This window comes from Chaetodon auriga, chromosome 5, assembly GCF_051107435.1.
Source record: "Chaetodon auriga isolate fChaAug3 chromosome 5, fChaAug3.hap1, whole genome shotgun sequence".
Classification (NCBI taxonomy): domain Eukaryota; kingdom Metazoa; phylum Chordata; class Actinopteri; order Chaetodontiformes; family Chaetodontidae; genus Chaetodon; species Chaetodon auriga.
In genome coordinates, this window is record NC_135078.1 from 20,905,532 (window position 1) to 20,926,754 (window position 21,223).

Genomic DNA, 21,223 nt, shown 5'->3' on the forward strand with positions numbered 1-21,223 from the left:
GAGGAGGGAAGAACAGTGTTTATCAAACACAGAGTGGGTAGCCAGTCACATCTGTCCTTGTAGGGTATGTGAGGGAGAGAGAGGAAGAGGGGAGGGAGGTGCTCCGGGCATTCCTTGTTTTCTCTCGGCAGGCCATGCCCACTGAGATTTATCTGGGAAATGTCTCCTAAATCACACCTGTCTGTCTTCATGCACACCAATTACTGTTCAGCTCCATTAAAGCACATGTTGATGCAAGTTCTTCATCACGTCTTTTCTCAGAGTGCAAGAACCCAAAGATGCAACTGTCGCCTCTTTGCGCACTCTGATAGCCTGAAAGTGGACAGAGTCGTTTGCTGATGGTGAAAAGTGACTGCCGGCAGATTGAACAAAAATCCCCTCCCATGTCATTACGGTGACCTCTGGGGTCAGGAGCACCTGCTAAACTGCCCTCTGCTTCATTCTGTAACCTCCTTGCTCCTCCATGAAAGGAAGTGTCCTCATGAATGGAGAGTGAGTGGCGATTGAGGGGGCGAGGAGGAGAAGCGGTGTCCTGTTTACTCTTTAATGGCTGTGTATTCCACTCCCTGTCTTGAGCGCAGCTGTAATCTGGTTATGGGATCATGGAGCTGGATAATTAGGACTGGGAGGAGGCTCCATGGGGCTGCAGGGTGGATTTAAGGTGTTGGAATGAGACTGTCTCCATCAGTTAGACCCTTGTTGAGACACAGAAACAAAGGAGCAGGGACGAACTGAGATACCACAGCAGAGTCTTTCTTGTAGAAAAGGGATTTTGCAGGGGGAAGACAGAGATTCTGCAGGAGATGAGGTTTATTCTTCTCTGAGCTGAATGATGTTACAACATTACCGTAACGGCATGCAGGTAACATCTTTGTGTGCGTGCTAATATGTGTATGATGTTACTAAGTGTGATGTATCTTGAATTATGGTAAAAAAAAACCAAAAATCCATATGCAGTTGAAGAATCTGCATCACAAAATCAGCTTTTTTTCCCTTCACGGTTTGCAGTAGCAACCCATCAGAACCGAATAGATTATAGCCTGCTTCACGTGTCACTCACCAATCAATAGCCTGAAATTGTCACTATCCTTCTAATTCTGTTGTTATTCATAACTGCTGGGGATGAGGGTTAAGCCAGGGGCCTGGCTGGTCATTTTATAGGCTTAACAGAATGCATTCACTGATAAACCACATGGATTTACAAGTTTAAAGTTGTGAGAGAGGAGGTTACCTGTCAGTGGAGGATTCATATTAAAGTTGCTCATGTAAGTGGCTTTTTCTTATTAGAATATGTTCATCTAACTAAGAAGAAGGAATCTCTATCTGCCTGTTAGTTCTCCGATTTGCTCAAAAACTGTTCATCCTATCAGCTTCACACATGGTGGGTGTATTGCTGAGGACCCAAGGAAGTGCAGTGATTGCAGAGTGTGAACTGATGTAGTTTGGATGAGCGATTCTCAAGAAAACTGAGAAACATCACCCTGCAGAGTGGTGACGTGTCATTCGTGAATGATGACAGCCGACTCCCATCTGATACAAAATACAACACAAGCTAACGTTAGCCAGCGATCTCCAGTGAATGATATCAGCCTGTCCTTTCTAACGCCCTGGGAACCAGCTGTAGCGTATTGTAATATTACTATGTACGGTGGATCTGGATTTGCTGCGTTTAGAACTGCGGGGCTGTCCGGCTCTGCAGGTTGATGATATTGAGAAAGCTGCAAGCAGCAGCACCAGAGGCCAAGCTATTGGCTCATTCCCAATAGGAACATTTTGAACCGTCAGCGCTCTCGTTATAGCAAGAGGAGTGTACAGATATCAAGGCAATATGTGGTGTAACATGAGTTTTAATAAGATCTTCCTGTTTAGTGTTGTTGATTGTTGTTTATTGACCACAGTGGTTCCTGTCTGGGACTCTGATCTGTTTGGGTGGTCCGGGCTTCTCCTCGGTGGTCTAACTTCAGCACTCACAACCTCCACTGTTTCCTTTGTGGTATTTCTTAAATTCCAATAAAACATGTTGATGCTGATATCATCAGTTCTTGCCGTGGATGGCCTATAAATTACAATCCATCTGAGAGTGAACGGAGAGACGAGTTTTAGGTGAAACAAACAATGGAAAGACTTTAAAACAGTGACGGACAAATGTGAGTAAAAGAGACAGAGCTGCTCCTTCTTATTTATCGTAAAAGCAAGATTAAGAGTAAGTTAATCGCAAGGTCAAGATGGTCGCAGTATTTCAGTGCAGTGATGAGAGTTCATTACAGACAGGTGAGACCGGCAGCTGATTATTGATGCCTCCTCCTCCAAGTGATCACAGCTGCTGCTGCTCATCTCAGCTGTCCGTCCATGCAGGACCGCTGCACTTGGCCTTGAACACAAATATAAATAATGCCTTAGCTTTATTACCAGGGTGATGACAGGACAGTCAGTCTCGTTCCTGCAGTCATAGAGATTACCGCTGCCAAGCTCCGGGTCACACTGGTAGAGCGCTGCCGCATGAACATGGACACACAAGCACACAGTCAGTGGGAGATTGTCTCACTGTCACACAGACGGATAAGGACTCCATTGTTACATACTGCTCATCCATGACACATGCTGGTTGCCTAACCAAGTTCACATGTGTCGCACATTTAAGCCTGGTCTGCTGAGCGGGGTGCAAACTGAGGAGAAAAGGTGTAAGAGAATCTAACGTCTGTATGAACTTTCAAAACTGCTGCATTTTATTCCCGATGTTTTACTGCCAGCTTAGATTTGGATTTCATTAAGAGAGACTTTCCCTCTTTGCTCTGTTGGTCCATCTTCTTGAGACTGAAATCTCTCCATTGCTTTATTTTTAAGCTCTGCTGGAAGCTACACCACTTTATTTTTGAAAACTCTCACAATAGTCACAGACACATATAATTTCATCCGATTCGCTCTCCCGCTGCTGAAGTGCAGACTTTGCATGCGTGCAGAAGCTTGTAGTGGATGTGTGTACACTTCGCAGGGCAGCTTCATTCATAATGTTGACATTCAAAGTCTAAATCAACATTCGAATGCTGCACAGCTTTTTTCCCCCCATGTCATTCATTCAGTTTAAAACTGGTATTTCTGCACAGTAGCAAACAAAGATGAGGCTGCACTAATATTATCAATATTATACTATTTGTCGAATTAGATTCAAGTGGTGGCTGCAGAGGTTGACTGATGAGTTTTTTCATTAAATGATATTGATTTAATTCAAAAAGACTCAGCCATTTAATCTGATGAATTACTTTATTCAAATTGAGGATTTCCTTTTAGGATGATGACGTTGTAAAATGTGACAACGGACGTTCCAAGCGTCACCTGAAAACCTCAGTTGAAGCTTTGGATGTAAAATAAATGACATTCAGCACAGTCTGAGCCCTTTCTAGTCTTTCTATTCTTCCTTCTCCCTGTCTTTCTACATCATTCTGCTTTACTGTGGGTAAAGTGCTTCAATGCTTTGATGCATGGTAAGACTAGAGCCATGTCCTTCGTGGGTTTTGACCCACTTTCCCTGCTGTCCGTCATATTTCTCTCCACTCTCCCTCGAGGCCAGATTCTTCCTGGGAACTGTTGTGCTTACCTGTAAATCCCAGGAGAGACCACAGTGTTTTCCGCTGAATGCCAATCCTGATTATTCTGATCTTAGATGATTCGTGCGCTGTGTTTTTGTGTTCAGATAATTAAAGACACTGGCTATACACAGTCAGTGAATCCCTCTTTTTAAAATCAGTGTAATGCTTGTGATGTATTTGCAGGTCATCAAGAATTACAGCTTTATCATGTGTGGCCTTATGCTTCTCATCAGTCTGCATTCAGAAATGCAGCATGCACAGTCCCATTTCTCTGCAGGGACTGCAGTGTGCCCATAAATCTTCAGCAGGCAATTAAAAGATGTGCTTTAGCATCTTGCACTATGAACAACATCACACACAGACTTCTGTCAGCGCTCTTGGGGAGCTCTTAATTTAACACAACAGCACTTGAAGCTTCCACATGAGCAGCAGCCGGGCCCCTGCTGCTCTGCCAGAAAGTCTAAAACAATATCTTGGATGGGCTGTGATGCTTTTCCCAGCATCCTCGCCCAAAGCCATGGAGAAAGGGACCCCAGCTCACCCTCACTGGTCACCCAGTCTGCTCTGTCATGGCTCTAAACACATTGTCCTTCATGGGCTGATCTTCCCTCCGGCTGTCTGCTTTAAATCACAGTCATGCAACACAACTGACCTGATTAGCCACGACTCAGTAGCATTTTTTCAGAAAGCAGTGTGAAGAGGAGTTAAACAGTAACGTATAAGGCACATCTAAACCCTTGTCTCCTGCCAACTGAGGTGTGAAGGACAGGGGCTCTAAATAAAAGGAAAGCTGAGAGAGGGAGGGGTGAGTTTTCTGAATTGTTGTCACCACAGTTTCCCCTGTGCCCTCCTCCACCGGTGCCCCAGCACTGACTGGCTCGTTGGAATGATGGCTGGGCAGGAGATAAATGGACATGTCCACAGTACCTGGACATAAGGGGGTGGGGCAACTGCTGCCTGGGAAACGGGATTCCTTGCATGCTCATTGGCTGTCAGGGTGCTGGGTGGTAAAGAGGGGAGATTTGCTGGGGGTATAAAGAACGTGCATTGTTTTGAAAAGTCTGCAGACAGACGGACAGAGAGGGCCACAGCTGTTTGATTTCTCTGATCCTACACCCAAACTTAAGTTTTTGGGACTCTTAAGTGGATTTAAACTAAAAAGACTTTGGGTGCAGCTGGTCTGGCCATGCCTGGAGTGAACCTGGACTTCCTCCCAGCCTCGGAGGCTCCAGAGGCTTTGGGCAGCCCAGATAGTGCTTGTGCCGAGTCGGGACTGGAGGAGGTGATTGGTGATCTGCTTGCTCAGGAGGAGGTAGAGGATGAAGAGGAGCAGTTTTGCAAGAGGAAATTTGAATTAACATTACGGTGTGCGGTCGGGGAGATGCATAGTGATCTGCAGGCCTTTGGCAAGCGAGTGGATGCTCGTCTGCAGGAGGCAGCAGCTCAGGTGGCTCCTCTGGCCGAGGCCTTTGCCAAGCTGCAGGAGGAGAACCTGAGGCTGAGAATTCAGCAGGAAAGGCTGGTGAGGCGAGTGGAGGCCCTGTGCCAGGTAATGGGGCTACCTGATCCCTTACTACATGATCATGAAAGCGCACCTTCAGTTCCATCCGAAACCAAAACTCCATCCAGTGATTTTCCAACATCATCCAGTGATGCCTCAGCCTGCACACACCAGGACACTCCACCTGAAGCACCACTTGATACTTCATCCAGCACTCTCCATGATTCTCCATCCAGTGCAGCTCAGGGCACTCCAGCTAGTGCTCCACTGGATACTCCATCAAGCGTACCCCAGGAACCTATATCATGCACCCATGAGGACTCAGACTCTGAATCTACTGAGATGAGCACACTTCAGAATTCAGAGCCTTCACCTGTCCCCCACTCGCCCACCTTTGCAACCCGCCGCTCCCTCTCTGCTCCCTCTTTGATGGCAAACATATCTTGCAGCAACAGCACGGTACTGCTCTCTGTTAACGGTTCTGTTCATGACCCCTTTTAATTCAGATAAGCTGCTCGACAAATGGGAATGTCTTTTGTTCCTGTGTTGACAATACCTGTGGAGCAGCTGACCATGAGCTTTATGTGCCAAGCCGGTGACACTCTGTTCTGCTCACGTACTTGGTGACCTACTGTTCCATCTCTCTGAGCTTTCCAATGGTTTTAATCTGACATTATGTCCTCACCTCATTTTAAAAAAGCTTTACCATGTCAGCTGTCAGTCCGTTTTGACAGATTGTGTTTATGTGGAGGACTTCACGGCAATCTGTCATGGAGGTATTCTAATCCTCTAACACCATGTGTTTTTGATCGTGTCCTGGCTGGCACTCATGTGTGTGAGTGTGTCCGCATGCAAGTGTCCTGTTGAGTGGATACACTTCCTGGTGCAGGAAAGAATGACCACGCTTTAATCCTGCACTAAAGTTTCATGAAAGCCTCCATCATGTTCACTTTGGCAGAAACATGAACTTAGCATTAGTCGTTTTTCAAGAAGGTAACTTGGCTTCAGAACAAGAACGATTTAAGGTCGTACATTCCAGTTGTACAACCACTTGGCCCTCATCTTTAGCTTTGTTTGCTCTATGTACTGAGTACATACTGTGTGTGTGCGCGCGCGTATTTGTGTGTGCACTGGTGACATTTTGAGGGATATTGAGTCTTTGCAACATTATCTTCAGTTATTTAATCATCCAGAGTTCATTTTCCTCTCTAATCCAGCAAAGACAGCTGGGTCTGCCAATCAGCTGCTTCAGTAAAGGTGATGGACTTGTCTTAAATGTTACTCTGCTCAGCAGACAGATGGTTGTGATAATGAGGGGTGACCTTGTCTGGCCATTTTCCCTATGCCATTGTGCAACATCAGTCATTCATAATTCTGCTGGTAGAGGCTGTAATTGGTGAATGAAACAGTTCTCAAACAGATTTTTATGCCACACTGACTCTGCTGATGAATACACTGAAGCTGAATTAAACATGACTGGAGCACTATGGTTATCTGGGATTTTCTCACCCCACACACATTCCCCTATTGCCTGACTCAGAGCCCTTGTTTAGCTGTGTTGTGTCCGAAAACATTCCTCGTCGGTCAAGTGCCTCTCAGTCCAGTTTGTCCCATGTCCAGAAAAGTCTTAAAACCCGTGGCCACCCGTGATCACGCAGCGCTGTGGCTGTGCTGGGCATTGTCCCTCCCTGGTGAGAGCTGGCCCGGCTGGGGCCCTCAGGGAGGAGAACCAGGCAGCTGTGGATAGGGACGGGGCCAGCTGTCTGAGCTATATCTGGACCCGGACTCAGTTACAACAAAAGCAGTGAGGCCACAGCTAGAGCCTATAGTCTGCCACAGGCATTCAGCAGCATATAAAAATGTTTTCTGTAGGATTTATGATCACTCAGAATATGCTGGTAGATAGCCAGGTTTACATTATCGACCTTTAAGGTTATCTTTGCTCTCATGGTGCTCTTCGCCCTCCTTAGCATGCTCCTTCGCTCTTTACTTCTGCTCCGACTCTCATCTCTCTCTGTTGTACTTTCCAGAAATGATGGCTTTAAACTCCTCGGAGTTTATATCTGCTAATATATTGTTCCCATCTTAAAGCCATAGTGGTGTACCATAGCTGTCACATAAACTCTCGGATCACAGCAGCTCAGTATCATTTAGACACTCAGTGTGTCAGTCACACTCCATGAACCACGCTAATAGTAACTTGGCAGAGTTGCTCTCGCTCTCAGGAGGCAGAGGGGATGGAATAAATGATGAGATATGGTGAGTGGGCAGTCGTGGTACAAAAAGAGATTATTAGAGGGAGCCTACCTCACACGCTCAGGCCTATTATGGCTGCAGTGTGTTTAACCTAAATCCTCTTGTGCTTATTACATCCCAAATGTCAGCAAGCTTCACTTATGTTTTTTTTTTTTAAATCCTCATCCTGGTTTCATAAGTGCACAACTTATAAAACCTGAGCTCCAGGTTAGAGGACTGTGCTTGCAGGAGCTCTCAGATGGCAATGCACATATCCAACTAAGGTCACAATTTCCTTTTTCCTTTTTGCCTGAAATCTGGGACTAGTTAATGTAATCATGCGCCCTTCTGTGTGTCTGTGTGTGTGTGCTGTTGCTCACGCTGTGTGTGTTGTGTGTCTTGTGCAGATGGAGACGGAGCCTGTTGTGGCCTCTGAGCCGGTGTTTTCAGTTGGACCGTCCGTCCAGGTGCCGTGTCACGTCCCAGCCATCCCCAACGGCTCCGGCACTCAGGCCAAAGCCGACGAGCGCTCTGGAAAACTGACTGCCGAACAGCTGGCTGCTATCGAGGATGAAGAGCTCCTTGACAAAATGGTACTTCACACCCAAGTTATAAATCTGGATGATTTAGATTTAAAAGCACCACTTTGAAACAAACAGAGCAGTTTTAGACATGAAAAGAGTTTGTGTGTAAATCTCTTCAGTTATGTGAGAGTATATTTGGAGAAGTCACAGCCCAGTGTTGTGTGTATGCGCAATTGCACAATGCTATGTTAGAACTGCATGCATAAATAGAGCCATGCCACTTTGGCTTTTTGTGAGGTAAGACCTCTCATTGTTTCCATTTGTGTTCTTTTTTTTTCCTTCCCACAGCTGGATGAGTCAAAAGACTTCGAGGAGAGGAAGCTGATCCGTGCAGCCATGAGAGACCTTCGCAAGAGAAAGAGAGGTAACAGCACCAAGGAAACCAATCTTCTAACTGTTATTCAAACTACATTAAAGCTTTCGTGACATCCATTTTTTTCATCAAAGGTACACACATCTTTAATGTACTTTTTTTCCTCAAGATTATCAGCATTTCTTCCTGTATTTTCTCTACAAATTCGACACACGCTTGCAATTCCCACATTATTTCTATCCACTCTGCCCTCAGAGGCCATGCTGGGATGTACTCAAGAGGAAATAGGTAGGGGAGGTTGGTGTGCAGTGTGCATTAAGAATAGATACTTGCCTGCTTTTGTCTTTTTTTGTGCACCGTATTATTTTCTTACCTCTCAGATCTCTGTGGTGGATGATGAAAGATGTTGACAGTTTGGTTAATGTGCATGAATCCTTTTCTTTTTTTTTGATGTGGGGTGTTTCACATTCACCTCAGTGTGCTGCAACATTGTGACTGAAATGTCTCCCACATTTAGCGTATTCTGTTTTGCAGTGAGCATGCACCATATGGTTTCAGCACGCCTCTGGTTGCATTGAGCTGACAGTTGAACCTCTTAATTAGATTCTCAGATCTGAGTCTGCGCCAGAAAAATCTGTAAAAGTTCAGTGCACTCAGTGGCATGGAGCATACAAAGGGTCTAAGATGGCCCTTTGTGCCCTAACCTCTGCTGGTATAGCAAAAAATAAGATTAACGCTGCACAGTATGTTTAAATATCAGTGTAGGTGCTAAACTCTCATCAGTATTCTGGACATTGCCAAACTTGACAAGCCTTCCGCAGGGAACAATCATGTGTTTGCTCTCTTTGATCTGTGATGTTTGTGTGGTACGTATTACTTGACAGCTCTGGCTCGGCTGTGTGCCTCCCACCTGCGGGTGTTTGTGCATTCAGAGGTATTTTACAGAACTGTGGAAAGAATGCTGAAATGTATCGCCTCAAATTTGGAAGCCATGTTTTAATCCATCTTTGTGGCAGTCAGATGAGGTGCTGGCAGTTTGTTTAGGACCTCCAGTCCTCCTCCTCCTCCTCTTTTTCCACTGACATCATCTCTCCACCTTCCCCACCACCTCTCCATCCCTTCTCTCCTCTCCTCCTCCTCCCCCAGACCAGAGAGAAAAGGAGCGTGAGACCCGCCTGCAGGAGCTCCGGCAGCAGAGAGAGGAGCGAGCGCAGAAGGGTCGTGCTGGTGTCGGAGCAGGAGAGGTGGTGATGAGGAAGGTGGAGAAGTCAGCAGATGGCTCCAGCCTCAGCCAAGTCACCAAGACAGACCGCTTCGCCCAGTCTGGTAGTTTTTTCTTTTCTTTTCTTTTCTTTTCTTTTCCTGTGCCCTTCTTGAACCTGTATTAAACCACTCAAGTCAACAAAGAACTTGAGCTCAGCAGCAATTTCTTACTTTACAAACACAAAAGGAGTCTTGGGAGGAAAAAGGGAAAAACAGAGTAGCAAAACATAATGAACAGTAAAAGCAGATGGAAAACAAATTATAAGGACACTGAAAGTCATGAAGCTGACCCTGTCCAACGTATAAATAATTCAAAGTGCGTATTTGTGTGTTTAGATGATGGGAGCAGATCATCACGCAGCACCGTTGTCGAGGCCAGCTATGTGCAGAAAACAGACAGTGAGCCATTGTTTTGTTTATCTCTCTGGCTCTCTTACATTGCTATACAGTCTCATCAGCAATGGCATTCACATGTGTATGTGCTTGTTTCTTATTTCAGGAGGGACAGTCCAGTCCAAATCATACAGCTTCACCTCATCCACATCATCCTCCTCCTCTAATGCAAGCAAAAAAGTGGGCAGGTCGGTGGTGAAACGTCAGCACAGTCTTTACGCTAAGTTTCAAATCCCTGCACTTTCACAAATGAACTCGCTCTCTCTCTTCCTCAGCGTGTTCGATCGCGAGGATGACACGTCGTCCCGCAGCGGCGGTTTGGCCGCCGTGGAGCGAAGGCAGACGGAGAGACGCAAGGAGCTGATGAGGGCTCAGACTCTGCCCAAGACCTCCGCCATGCAGGCTCGCAAAGCCATGATAGAGAAGCTGGAGAAGGAGGGAGGCGGGTAAGAGATAAACAGAGAGTTATTACTACCAAAGAAAGAAAAGGAGCAGGTCAGAGCACGTAAATATTAACACAAACCCAACTTTTCTTTTAGCCCTGGAAATCAGGCAGTCGCCAAGGTAAACAAGGTTCAGCGTTCCACTAGCTTTGGTGTACCCAACGCAAACTCCATCAAGCAGATGCTGCTCGACTGGTGTCGCGCCAAGACCCGCTCGTATGAGGTGAGCCAGGCATCATGGCAACCCGCTGTGTTCTTAATGTCAGCCAGCGAAGCTTTAGCTGATCATATTCTCCTGCTCTGGGAATGTTTCCATCGCTAATCTATCACTGCCTCCATATTTATTGTGTTTGTTCTTCTCCCTCAGCATGTGGATATTCAGAATTTTTCATCCAGCTGGAGTAATGGCATGGCATTTTGTGCCCTGGTGCACAATTTTTTCCCTGAAGCCTTTGACTACAGCTCCCTGAGCCCCAGCAACCGCAGACAAAACTTTGAGGTGGCCTTCAGCACAGCAGAGTGAGTACTCACACAGAACGCATTTGTCCAAGTAACATGTCCTCTAACCACATCAGTTCTGTTGTTGTTGTTGTGAAGTTTTGACTGCAAGAGAGAGCATCAGCCGGCTCTGTTGGAGAAACCACATCAAGTGCAGTGAACCTTCGTTTTTGTTAAGCTCAGCAGAGATGTGAAGAATACGAGGAGGAAGCAGCAGAAGAAGCCACCGCGGGCTTAGCTTCCCTCTTAAACACATAGACATTATCTTCCATGGAGTGAACAAACAGTATGCTGTGCTGCTCCCAGCCCAAACCAACACATTTGTCTTTCTCTCATTCCTCCGTAACGTTCACTCCCAGCTTTCATTCAGTCCTGCTCTTTGCCAACGTCCTCTTGAGCCTGAAGCGCAGAGACGGACTGAAAACGTGTGGAAGCTGCTCGACTGGTGTCCCGGTGTTAACTCTCCCTGTCTCTCCCAGGTGTATCGAGTCACCTCAAGGCTGAGCGAGCCCCATTACTGCCACTAATTACTCCACCTCTAAACCTCCACTCTCCATCTGTCCTCTACTATGCTGTGACACCCTCCATCTGCTGTAAACCAGAGAGCCATGAGCAAACCCTCCCCAATCAACCACCAGGTTAAAAAGAAACGGACGAGCTCTCGGCTAGCAATATTTTCCCTTTTTTTTTACTCCTAATCTCTCTCTTCCCTTTTTCTTCTCTCTTTCTTATCCGTCTTGCATCACACCAGTCACATTTGTGATGCCCCCCCACCCACCTGTGTGTGTGTATGTGTGCTCACATGCTCCCTCATAGGATAATGATATGATTATCACAGCCCCCGTCTTTCCACCTTCGTGTTGCACTGTCACTTCCTCCCCTCGTGCACTCCCGACCCTCCCAACAGTTTGCTGGAATCCCAACACACACACACACACACACACTCTCACACACACACCATCACGTGCACCAGTGTGTCTTTAGAGTCACCATATGGTTTTATCTATGTGTTTTTGCAGAACCCTTGTTGTTTTTTTCAGCGTGTCTCGTATGTCTGACAGAACGCAGTCGTACTGAAATGGTCGAAAGTCTCTTGTCTTAGCGCACAGAAAAAAACAACAACAAACAAAAAGGCTCAATGAGCATCACCTGACGCTCATTTGACGTTTTGTTTTGTCTTATGTATGTGTGTGTTTGTTTGCCACGTAGTGTATGTATATGTGTGAACACAGAGAATGTAATGTTATTGTTTCTTTTTGTGTCCTTTCTCTCTCCCTCTGTCTTTTCACCCTCAATCTTTTTCATTTGGCTGCTCACTGCTTTATCTGTGTTTTTTTTCCTCCTCTTCCTTCCTCTCTCTCCCACACTTTGTCCACTATCTCTTGTCTGTTCCTACTCTCTTCTACTTCTTATCTGTACTTCACTCCTCCTCCTCCTCCTCCTCCTCCTCCTCCTTTACTTTGTTTCTCTCTGTTTGGGTCTTTCCTTCCTCTCCTCGTCCTCCTCCTCATCTCTGCCGGGTGCGGGTACAGGAAACTAGTGGACTGTCCCCAGCTGTTGGATGTGGACGACATGGTGAAGATGCGCGAGCCGGATTGGAAGTGTGTGTATACGTACCTGCAGGAGTTCTACAGGGGTCTGGTGACGAAGGGCCTGGTTAAAACCAAAAACTCCTCCTAGAGTCGCACCTCACCCAAATCTGAACCCATGGTGAGAGGGGGGGTGAGCCTATGCAGGAACCTCACTTTGGTTCTGACAGACTTGATGTGATGGAAGGGGTGTGTATGAGTGTGTGTAACTGCATGTTTTAAGCAGCTGATAGGATTTACATCAAACATGGTGGTTCAGAAAACTCCTTTATTGGCTGCTTTTGGATATTTGATCCTTCATGTTAATCTGAAGCTACCGAGGTCCAAAGTACCAAACATGGTATGCCTGTGTGTATGTGTGAACGCGTGTCCATGTGTGCATCTCTGCATAGCCAGACTATGGCCCAGGCAGAGAGCCAGGACCATCTGCAGCTCAACACTTTAAAAGGAACTGCTGCATCACGATGTTTCAAACTGAGGAGTTCAGAAACAAAGCAGTGAACGGAAAGGATGTGTTGTCCGCTGACTTTTTAATCAAGTGTGAGTTTACAGCTGTTTATGCACTTGGCTTTTAAAGCCTTTTAAAGATACTGTAATAGTAATGTGCTGAATTACTCGTGTCTACAGTTGCTTGAATAACAAGACAGGTTTTATGTTGTTGACATATTTTCTCATGCAAGAGATTTATGCTTGTGCTGTTCCTGATACTCTACTCTTTGTTTGTATGGGATGTCTCAGTTTTCCATCATGTGAAGATAATGCCACCCTGTGGTCACTCCCTGCATAGTTCACACGTGAGGTCTTAGATCCGAAAACTGTTTATTGAAACACGCTGTATTAGTGACATTTATTTATAGGGAGCTTTTAAACAGTTTTCCACACAGTGGTTTAGTGAAAACTGATGTAAAAAAAGGATAAAAAAAAAAACAGAATAAGTAGAGCATAACCACAACAAAGACGGGCTAGAGTTCATTAGTGTGTGTATGTGTGTGCGCGTATGAGTGCATGCGTCTAAGTGTGACAACAGTATTTTTAGCTGTACTGTACTGTACTGTACTGTAGTTCCACCGGTTTGGTTACTGATCATGAGAGAGTACCTGATGGATGGTTAAATATGAAATCTGAAGAGAATGTCCTCCTCCCCGCTCCGTCTCTGGTCCTCCCCCATCCTCGCTCTTCATCGTCCTCTCTCTCATACACACCGTCTGTTGCATGCCTGTTCCTCAGGACGTACGCCAACTGCATGCCTTTGCTGGAAGTGGAGGACATGATGATCATGGGCAACAAACCCGACTCCAAATGTGTCTTCACCTACGTCCAGTCTCTGGTCAACCACCTGCGCAGATACGAGATGTCCATGGGTCGGCCTTGTGACCTCTGACCTGCGCACAGTGAAGCGTTCAGCCTCGACGTGGCGTCGGCCCCCTCCAGCAGCCCTGACCCCTCCCCAGCTCCATCTTCACCTGCTGACCGCCTCCACACTGACAGGCCGGGTCACAGAGTTGCACATCTTTGATGGACAAGTTGGGAGATGTGTGTGTGTATTTGTGTGTGTGTGTGTTTGTGTATCAGTTTTGCTTATTATCTTTGTTGGCAGTGGTGATGTGTATTCATTATTTCAGTTCTCTTCTGGACACACATTGTTAACATAAAGTCCACGTTTCTCCAGCGAGAGAGCGCCAAAGTTTTTATAAGACTACCTTTTTAAGCTTTAAAATTCTTTTGTACTCCAACGCTTTGTACCAGGTGATATTTAACATGCGTCACTACGCGAGTGTACTGAAAAATGCATCAAGAGAAAGAAGAGAAATATTTTTATGGTATTTCCCGTTTTAATTTATTTATATCTACATTTTTCTCTGCTAGACTTTTGTAATTATTGTAATTTGCTAACATTGCTGTCGGTAATTCCACTGAAGAAGAAAAATATGCCCAACCTTAGGATGCATTATTTGGTTTTCATTTCGGTACTTTTTCATTTTTACCAAACTTGCGTTGCTTGAAGTATTTTAATTAAGTTATTATTCTCGTGTTGATGTAACCAGTCAGCATGTTACTATTTAATACATGAGCACAGGGATGTTCTCTTTCTTGTTCAAATGGATGCAGCATTGTTATTGTTGCAGAGTGATCTCACCTTTCTGAACTCTACAGTGCTACTGAGAACGCGTTTTTTTGAACATTGTACTCCTCCTGAATTACTGTATCGTCATTTTATTATTCTCACAGCAAAAGTGCTCGTTTTGCTCTGCTTGACCTCACAGCAGCGCTGCCATCATCGCCCAGCATCGCTGCTTTGCCCTGCCAAACACACTCACACACAGCGCTTTCCCAGGGCTCCTTATTTATGCTTGAGTAGATGTTTTTGAAATATATTATTTTGTATTTTGTTAGTGTGTACATTATGCGTTTAAAAGTTTTGTTCAAAGTGAGTTGATAAGCTCAAGCTGCCACCATGTTTAGTGAAACAAATTGGCCACTTTTTGGACAAGTTAACGGGCCTGATGAAAGCCGGCTTTCTGCTTAAAGTTTATAATCGTGACTGAACGTAACTGCCAATTGTATATTTTACGACATGAAGCAAAGGCAAATTTTTAAATGAAGATTTTTATTCAGCTTGTAAAAATAAGGTTACTTTTGAGAAGTCGTCTAAAATCCGATCAGAGCTGATTTAGATGAGACATATTTCTTATTAAAGCTCTGTTTTTAGTAGATTTAGAGAAATGACTTGAGAGTTACTCCACTGCTGCCGACTAAAAAAAACGAAAACCTTCCACGAGGCAGCGAGTGCTGTACATAAGAGCTTAAACACATTATAATTTCATGTTTCTGTGCACCACAGTTAAATGTGAATTCAAATTAAACCAATTTGAGAAATGAATGTGTTTGTGGGGGATTATTGCTCTGAACTGTCGCATAAAACATTTTCCTACAGCGGATTATTCCTTTCGAGTGTCAAACATGCTTACAATCACACTCCACCTATGGGTAGTTCAGAGTCAGAATAGTCACAGTCATGAATATTCAACACAGAAAGGACCAGGGATGAGATTATTTTTCTTGTATTTTATTATTTTCGTCTTTTCCAGTGCTTCCACTTGAATCCTCTTGTGTATCTCAGTCCAACCCACCAGAACATGTAGCATCAACCTCAGGCCAGTCTGACAGTTTTCAGCCTGAGGCTTCATTCAGTTTCACAGCAGGTAGGAAGCAATCAGACACACAAGAGAACCCAAGTGAGACGAGGATCCTGAAGTTGGCTGACATGACGGATCAAAAAAACAATAAAACATTTCCAGTCTTTGTGTGGGGGTAGAAAAGCACTCACAAAGGGGCCTGTTGGGTTAGTTTCACTGCAAAAACAAAGAACAAACAGCAAGAAAAGTATGTGCAAATTCAGACTGTGGACCTTTTCAGGGTCTCCTCCTGCTGCTAAGATTTTGTCCTTGCACAACAGCTGATCCATGATCTGCTGGCCTTATTTTCACATGACAAGCATTTCTGTCATCAACTGCAATAACCAGCTGATTGTGGAGCAGCTGTGTGGCTGAGTGGTGCTGTGAGATTCCTACTTTTCTCCTGTCCTGACGGGTTATAGGTCAGTATGTTTGACTTCTTCTTTGGGCTCTGAGGAGGCATTCTCTGTGGCAAGAGTGGAAGTGGAGGGTTTGTAAGCCGCCTCGTCTTTAAACGGGCTGTCTTTGGCTGGAGAGAAGCGGAACTCCTCCGGCACCTCGTCCTCAGCTTGAGCCTTCTTGTAGAAACCCAGCTTCTCCAGCAGCTCGTTGATCTCAGAGCGGGTCATGTCGGACAGGGCGATCCGCTGTGGAGGACACACACGGGTTAAATCATAAAGTAACAGCTACACTACCAAATGTTATATATTAACATAATCTCATAACCTACTGCATGCTACCTGCCAATCACTGCAATGCACACAAAGCTGGTGACTTGCAGGTGAATGTTTGATGGGATGCATGAAACATAAATAAAACTTTTGAGTTTTGCTAATTGCTACTCAATTGAAAACAGGACAAAGACAACACATTTAATGTTTTACCTCATCAACTTCATTGATTTTTGTAAATATATGCTTATTCTATATCAAACAACTTGGGTCAGGAGAAACTAAAGACTGGGAAAGTTGTGGAATACTCCAAAAACACCTGTTTGGAACATTCCACAGGTAAACAGGTCCATTGGTAACAGGTGATAGTATCATGACTGGGTATGAAAAGGGGCATCCTGGAAAGGCTCAGTCGTTCACAAGAGAGGGTGGAGCGAGGTTCACCATTTTATGAACACATGACTGAATGCAGGATATTACTGCATGGGCTCAGGAACACTTTACAGCTGTGGGTAAATAGAGTTTGTTTAGAAATGACTGCATTCAGTTTTTATTAACCTTTAACACAGTGTCCCAGCTTTCTGGAAATGAGGTTGTTCACAGCCAGTTATATTTTCAGGGTTTGATGTAGAGTCCTGCACCCAAGTGGCCAAAAAAATGCAAATCAATGCAGCTTTTGGAACACATATAAAAAAGCTAAAGCAAACTGCAACTGTCACACAGTAGATGCTGTAAACACATCCCACATATATGAGCTTTAATGTACTGTAAAACAAGCAAATATACATGCACTGCAAAACGAACACTTACATCCAGCTCTTCATAGTAATGGTTCAGGAGGACAAGCTCAGGGTCGGCCCCAGGAATATGCTTCATCACCAGGTTATGGCTGAGGTGGTGATGGTCAAGGATTGGCACGGAGAGAAAATGCTGAAATATTTACAACTTCTGTGCAGACGTTTCTAAGAACAAGCAGCAGCGGTGTACTTGTGTCAAAGGATACTAAAGAGGAATGTCCTGGATCACAAAGGCTTTGACCTGCAGACAGAGGTGGGGATTAATGCTTTTCACTGGTTTCACTGACAGATCTGCGGGGGATTATGTGAAACCCGAGATGTGAAGCGTCAAATGTTAGAGTGAATGCTTTTTTTGGGCAGGGATTAAGCTTTGGTGTGACACCGGTGCTCAGTGTGTTGTCTGTTTCTCCTCCTATTGATTAACAGATGGAGACTTACCTCTCTGAGCCTGTTCAGCTGTCATCCACCACATGTCTGGAGAGAGAACATACACACAGGATTGGATTCAGAATAAGACCCATATTTCCACCTCTGAGTGTGTCTGCATATTTTCATTGTGCTGCAGTTTTGGGGTTGGGTTCCTTGTTGGAAAACACTTCAGTCGGTCTCTGTAGTGTTCTGGTGTCACTGCAGCGCTGACTCCTTTGTGCAGAGCACAGATTTAAGAAGGCTCCTGGGAAGGACGCCTAGCCTGGAAATGTGAGCCTCAGGTATGGAGTACCAGGTGTGACTAACACAACAATAGCAAACAGATAACAAGCTTTTTAGTGATGCTGGCAGGGTGGTGCTTTGGTGACACCCCGGGGGAAAGAGCACGGTTTCTCACAAAAAGAAGGGTCGAGTTACAGGAACTTTTGCAGGAATCCGACCTCCAGTTACACACCCTCAGCCCCTTTTCAGATAAAAAGTCATTTTGTTGAAGATTGTCTGATTATTTAAGTTAATAAAACATTGCTGACACAGCCTGTTTTCTTAATTGGGTACTATACTGTAAACGCATGGAGACTCCCCCTGGAGAAGCACTCACGCATGCGCCCAACATGGAAGTTTAAGGAATAAAACGCATCCATTCACACATTCTGCTGCAGAAATCAGACTCAGACCAGGTCCTGATCGCCTCGGCCCACGGTCACTGTTAATATAATCCAGCCTGCTCTGGTGTATGAAGCGTAGTACGGTGAACGGTGTTACTGTACCTCCACCCTCGCCTTTGCGAGCCCGTCCAGTTTCTTCAGGTCCACATCGTAGGCCGAGGCGCACTGAAGTAAACTGGCCAACACGATCAGCCACATTATTTCTCCTCCTGGTTCAGATCGCGGACCAGGACTCTGCTCTGCTCCGGGACCAGTGCCTGCAGATGTTTTTCAGGTGAGTAAGGTAACTGAGGCTGAAGGGAAGGAGGAGAGATGATGTGCAGCGATGTCACGTCCGGACCTCTTTGCCACGTCAAATATTTCCCCCAGAGGAGAGAGAGGGAGGCGTGTGCAGGGCGCTCATTGGTTATCTGCGAGATCCCCATCAAGATACGGCTAATCCCATAAATTTGAAATGCAAACTGTGGTTAATCCTCGCTAATGTTAAAAGGAAAGAAATCACTTTATACAACGACAAACAAGCTGACATATTGCCATCTTATTTTCTGTGTTTATTATCTGCAAGCAGATGATGGCAGATGGCCTGATCTATTTTTAGAAACGATGATAATAGATAGAGTAATAAAGATACTGAACAAACTGTATAAACACAAATCCCCAGATGTAGAAGACGATGTGGTAAACTGATCTTTGGGGTAATGAAATGCTTGTTTCTAGGACTCTATTCATAGTGAATCATGAGATTTAGATTTAGGAAGAGTCACTTGTTAAAAAAAGGTAAGAATCCTGTCAAGAAATGTCATCTTAAGTTGTTGTATTAATAACATGTGGACGCAGATCTATTCAGTGATGGAATAATGATGTTTGGTCACCAACCTTGAAGTAATTGTTGACCAAATGGCTCAGTTAAAGCTGACATGATCATATTAAAGTATACACTCTGTTTATTTAAATTCTGTTTATGTCAAAAACATGGCGGCTGAACACAACTGAATGCCACTTTCAACATGTTATTGTCATGCAACACCATAAGCTTCATAAAATACCACAAAATTGCATTGATGTTTCTAATACCTCTGAATCAGTTCCAATAAAAAGAGCTTTTCAAACTGGGCATTATGCAACTGTAAGCTCTACAGAGGCAGCATTTATTGCTGGGCTTCTGGATTATATTATTGTACTGTGTGGACATGTGTTTTTTATTATTGTGCCCACCATATTATGTGGGGTGTTAGTTGTTTGAACTGTCTTGGAAGAGGAAGACCTCAAAAGCAGTTCAGTATACATTAGATCTGAATGCATTTTGATGAGTTGCAAAAGAACCTCAGACAGAGGAACGCTGAAGGGATGTACTGAGGAAAGCAGCCAAGAATAACCAAGAACACAGGTACACTGACCTACTACCAACACACTGCACAAAATCTGTGTTGTTGTCCATGTGATTCATAGCAGAAGCAGAAGAGAAAGACATACAGCAGTGCTGGGCCACATGAGAATAGGCCCTTTGAGAGGATGAAAAAAGCTAAAAAGATCAGGTTTTAGTATTGCACCCAGTAAGGCTCAACTTACTTCTACAGTTTTGTAACTGGGCCAAAATACTATGGCGTTTTTGATGTTGTGCCTATGCATTTACTGCATTCTCCATACTTTCCATGAACAACCTCAAGTATGAACACAAATGAGTCATTTTCTATGATACAGCAGTGCTGGAAAAGCCTCTGTGTATCACATTCTACCCCATTATTATATAGGAAAAATAAATATTATAAGCTACTGCATGTTATGGCCAATGTTACATCACTGTTGAATACTATACATATACATGCTATGAGATATTTTCCATTACAGGAGGATACAGTATATGGGGGTGTGTGTTGTAAGCTTTCAACACATCCTGCAGTATTTAATGTATTTCTGCATGCTCGTGGTAGCTTCAGGCGACCATCTTCATCACATTCACTGTGCTGCACAGTTTTCCTCAACCAGCTTTGGCCTTAAAGGGCACATACACAGACACACACACATACAAGGAGATGTTTCTGACTCATTTCATGAAGGCCACAGGCATTTAAGAGGTCATGGAGACCGACGAGTGCCCTCAGGTGTTGCCACAGCAGCACATTACCCCATGTTTGGCTCAGTGTAGAGGTGTTTTAGCTTCCTAGAAGTGAACTGGTGTCAAAATACTTTTAATTACGTGCCAGCATAGGTGAACCATCTAGAGTAAATGTTTATGTTGATATTTATATCGTCATGAAATAATGTTTTTTTGTTGCAAATAATATAGTACAAATGAAGGTGAAAGTGCAGGGCACTGGTCAGAACATACATACAAGTAATTTAATAAACTTTACAGAAAGATGCATCATTGTTACTGTGTAAATAGAGCTGCACAGAACTGCAGCTATGTTACTATATTGATGATTAGAATTAGAGGTTAATCTGTTATCATGTTACTTAATGTAAAATAATCTTACAAAATGTACAAAACGTTGCTTCTGTCTTCCACAATGTTTCAAATTACAAATAATATTTTAACACATACTACGAACTGAAAATGGCTATTGGATTATTCGTAATCTTTTTAAGGGACTTAAAGTACATTATCAGCTAAAGTGGGTCCTGCACTAGTAGCTCATATTGTGACCATGTCTGCTAGAGGCGCACTGTGTTAGCATGTTGTTTGAAGAGGGTGAGGGAATCTTTGTGCATCAGCCTTCATGGAGCTCAGGACTCCAAGTTTAATTAGCTATATATTTCTGTCAAATCAATACTAAGCAAATCTAACCTTGACTCTCGACCCAATATATCATTCTTGCCGTCCTAGTTTTCAAACTGATCAAATCTAAATGTTGCTGCACCAAATCTTATATCCACGTTTTTTCTTTCCTCAAGCAAAGTGTTTCTACAATGGTCTGCTTAAAATACGCAGGTGCTTCTATTTACCTGAGGTCAGACCGTACAACCTTTGCTGCACCGTAATTAAGCCGCGCACTTCACCATAGCAAACACTAGGCGGCAGTGGTGCTTCGTCATAGACTTCGACTACATAGAACGGCCCTTTTAACTCTACGCTGTT

The 21,223-nt window shown here is 44.4% G+C and overlaps 2 protein-coding genes across 2 annotated transcripts in view; one reads left to right on the forward strand and one right to left on the reverse strand.

Moving 5' to 3' along the window:
• smtnb (smoothelin b) overlaps positions 1-15,287 on the forward strand; it is a 49,120-nt gene extending 33,833 nt beyond the window's left edge. The window contains 12 exon segments of the mRNA XM_076730812.1: positions 7,731-7,916; positions 8,196-8,271; positions 8,476-8,508; positions 9,367-9,546; positions 9,820-9,882; positions 9,983-10,064; positions 10,152-10,322; positions 10,416-10,542; positions 10,687-10,838; positions 12,350-12,482; positions 12,484-12,527; positions 13,634-15,287. Of these exon segments, the coding sequence (XP_076586927.1) occupies positions 7,731-7,916; positions 8,196-8,271; positions 8,476-8,508; positions 9,367-9,546; positions 9,820-9,882; positions 9,983-10,064; positions 10,152-10,322; positions 10,416-10,542; positions 10,687-10,838; positions 12,350-12,482; positions 12,484-12,527; positions 13,634-13,787 (1,401 nt within the window). The 3' untranslated portion in view covers positions 13,788-15,287.
• A 165-nt stretch (positions 15,288-15,452) lies between these two features.
• On the reverse strand, positions 15,453-18,518 carry selenom (selenoprotein M). Its single transcript, XM_076730813.1, has 5 exons — positions 18,247-18,518; positions 17,489-17,524; positions 17,257-17,291; positions 17,064-17,142; positions 15,453-16,229 (listed from the first exon to the last, which is right to left on the reverse strand). Exons 1-5 carry the CDS (start codon positions 18,340-18,342, stop codon positions 15,999-16,001), a joined length of 477 nt encoding a protein of 158 aa, XP_076586928.1. The 5' UTR covers positions 18,343-18,518; the 3' UTR covers positions 15,453-15,998.
• Positions 18,519-21,223: the final 2,705 nt, after the last annotated feature.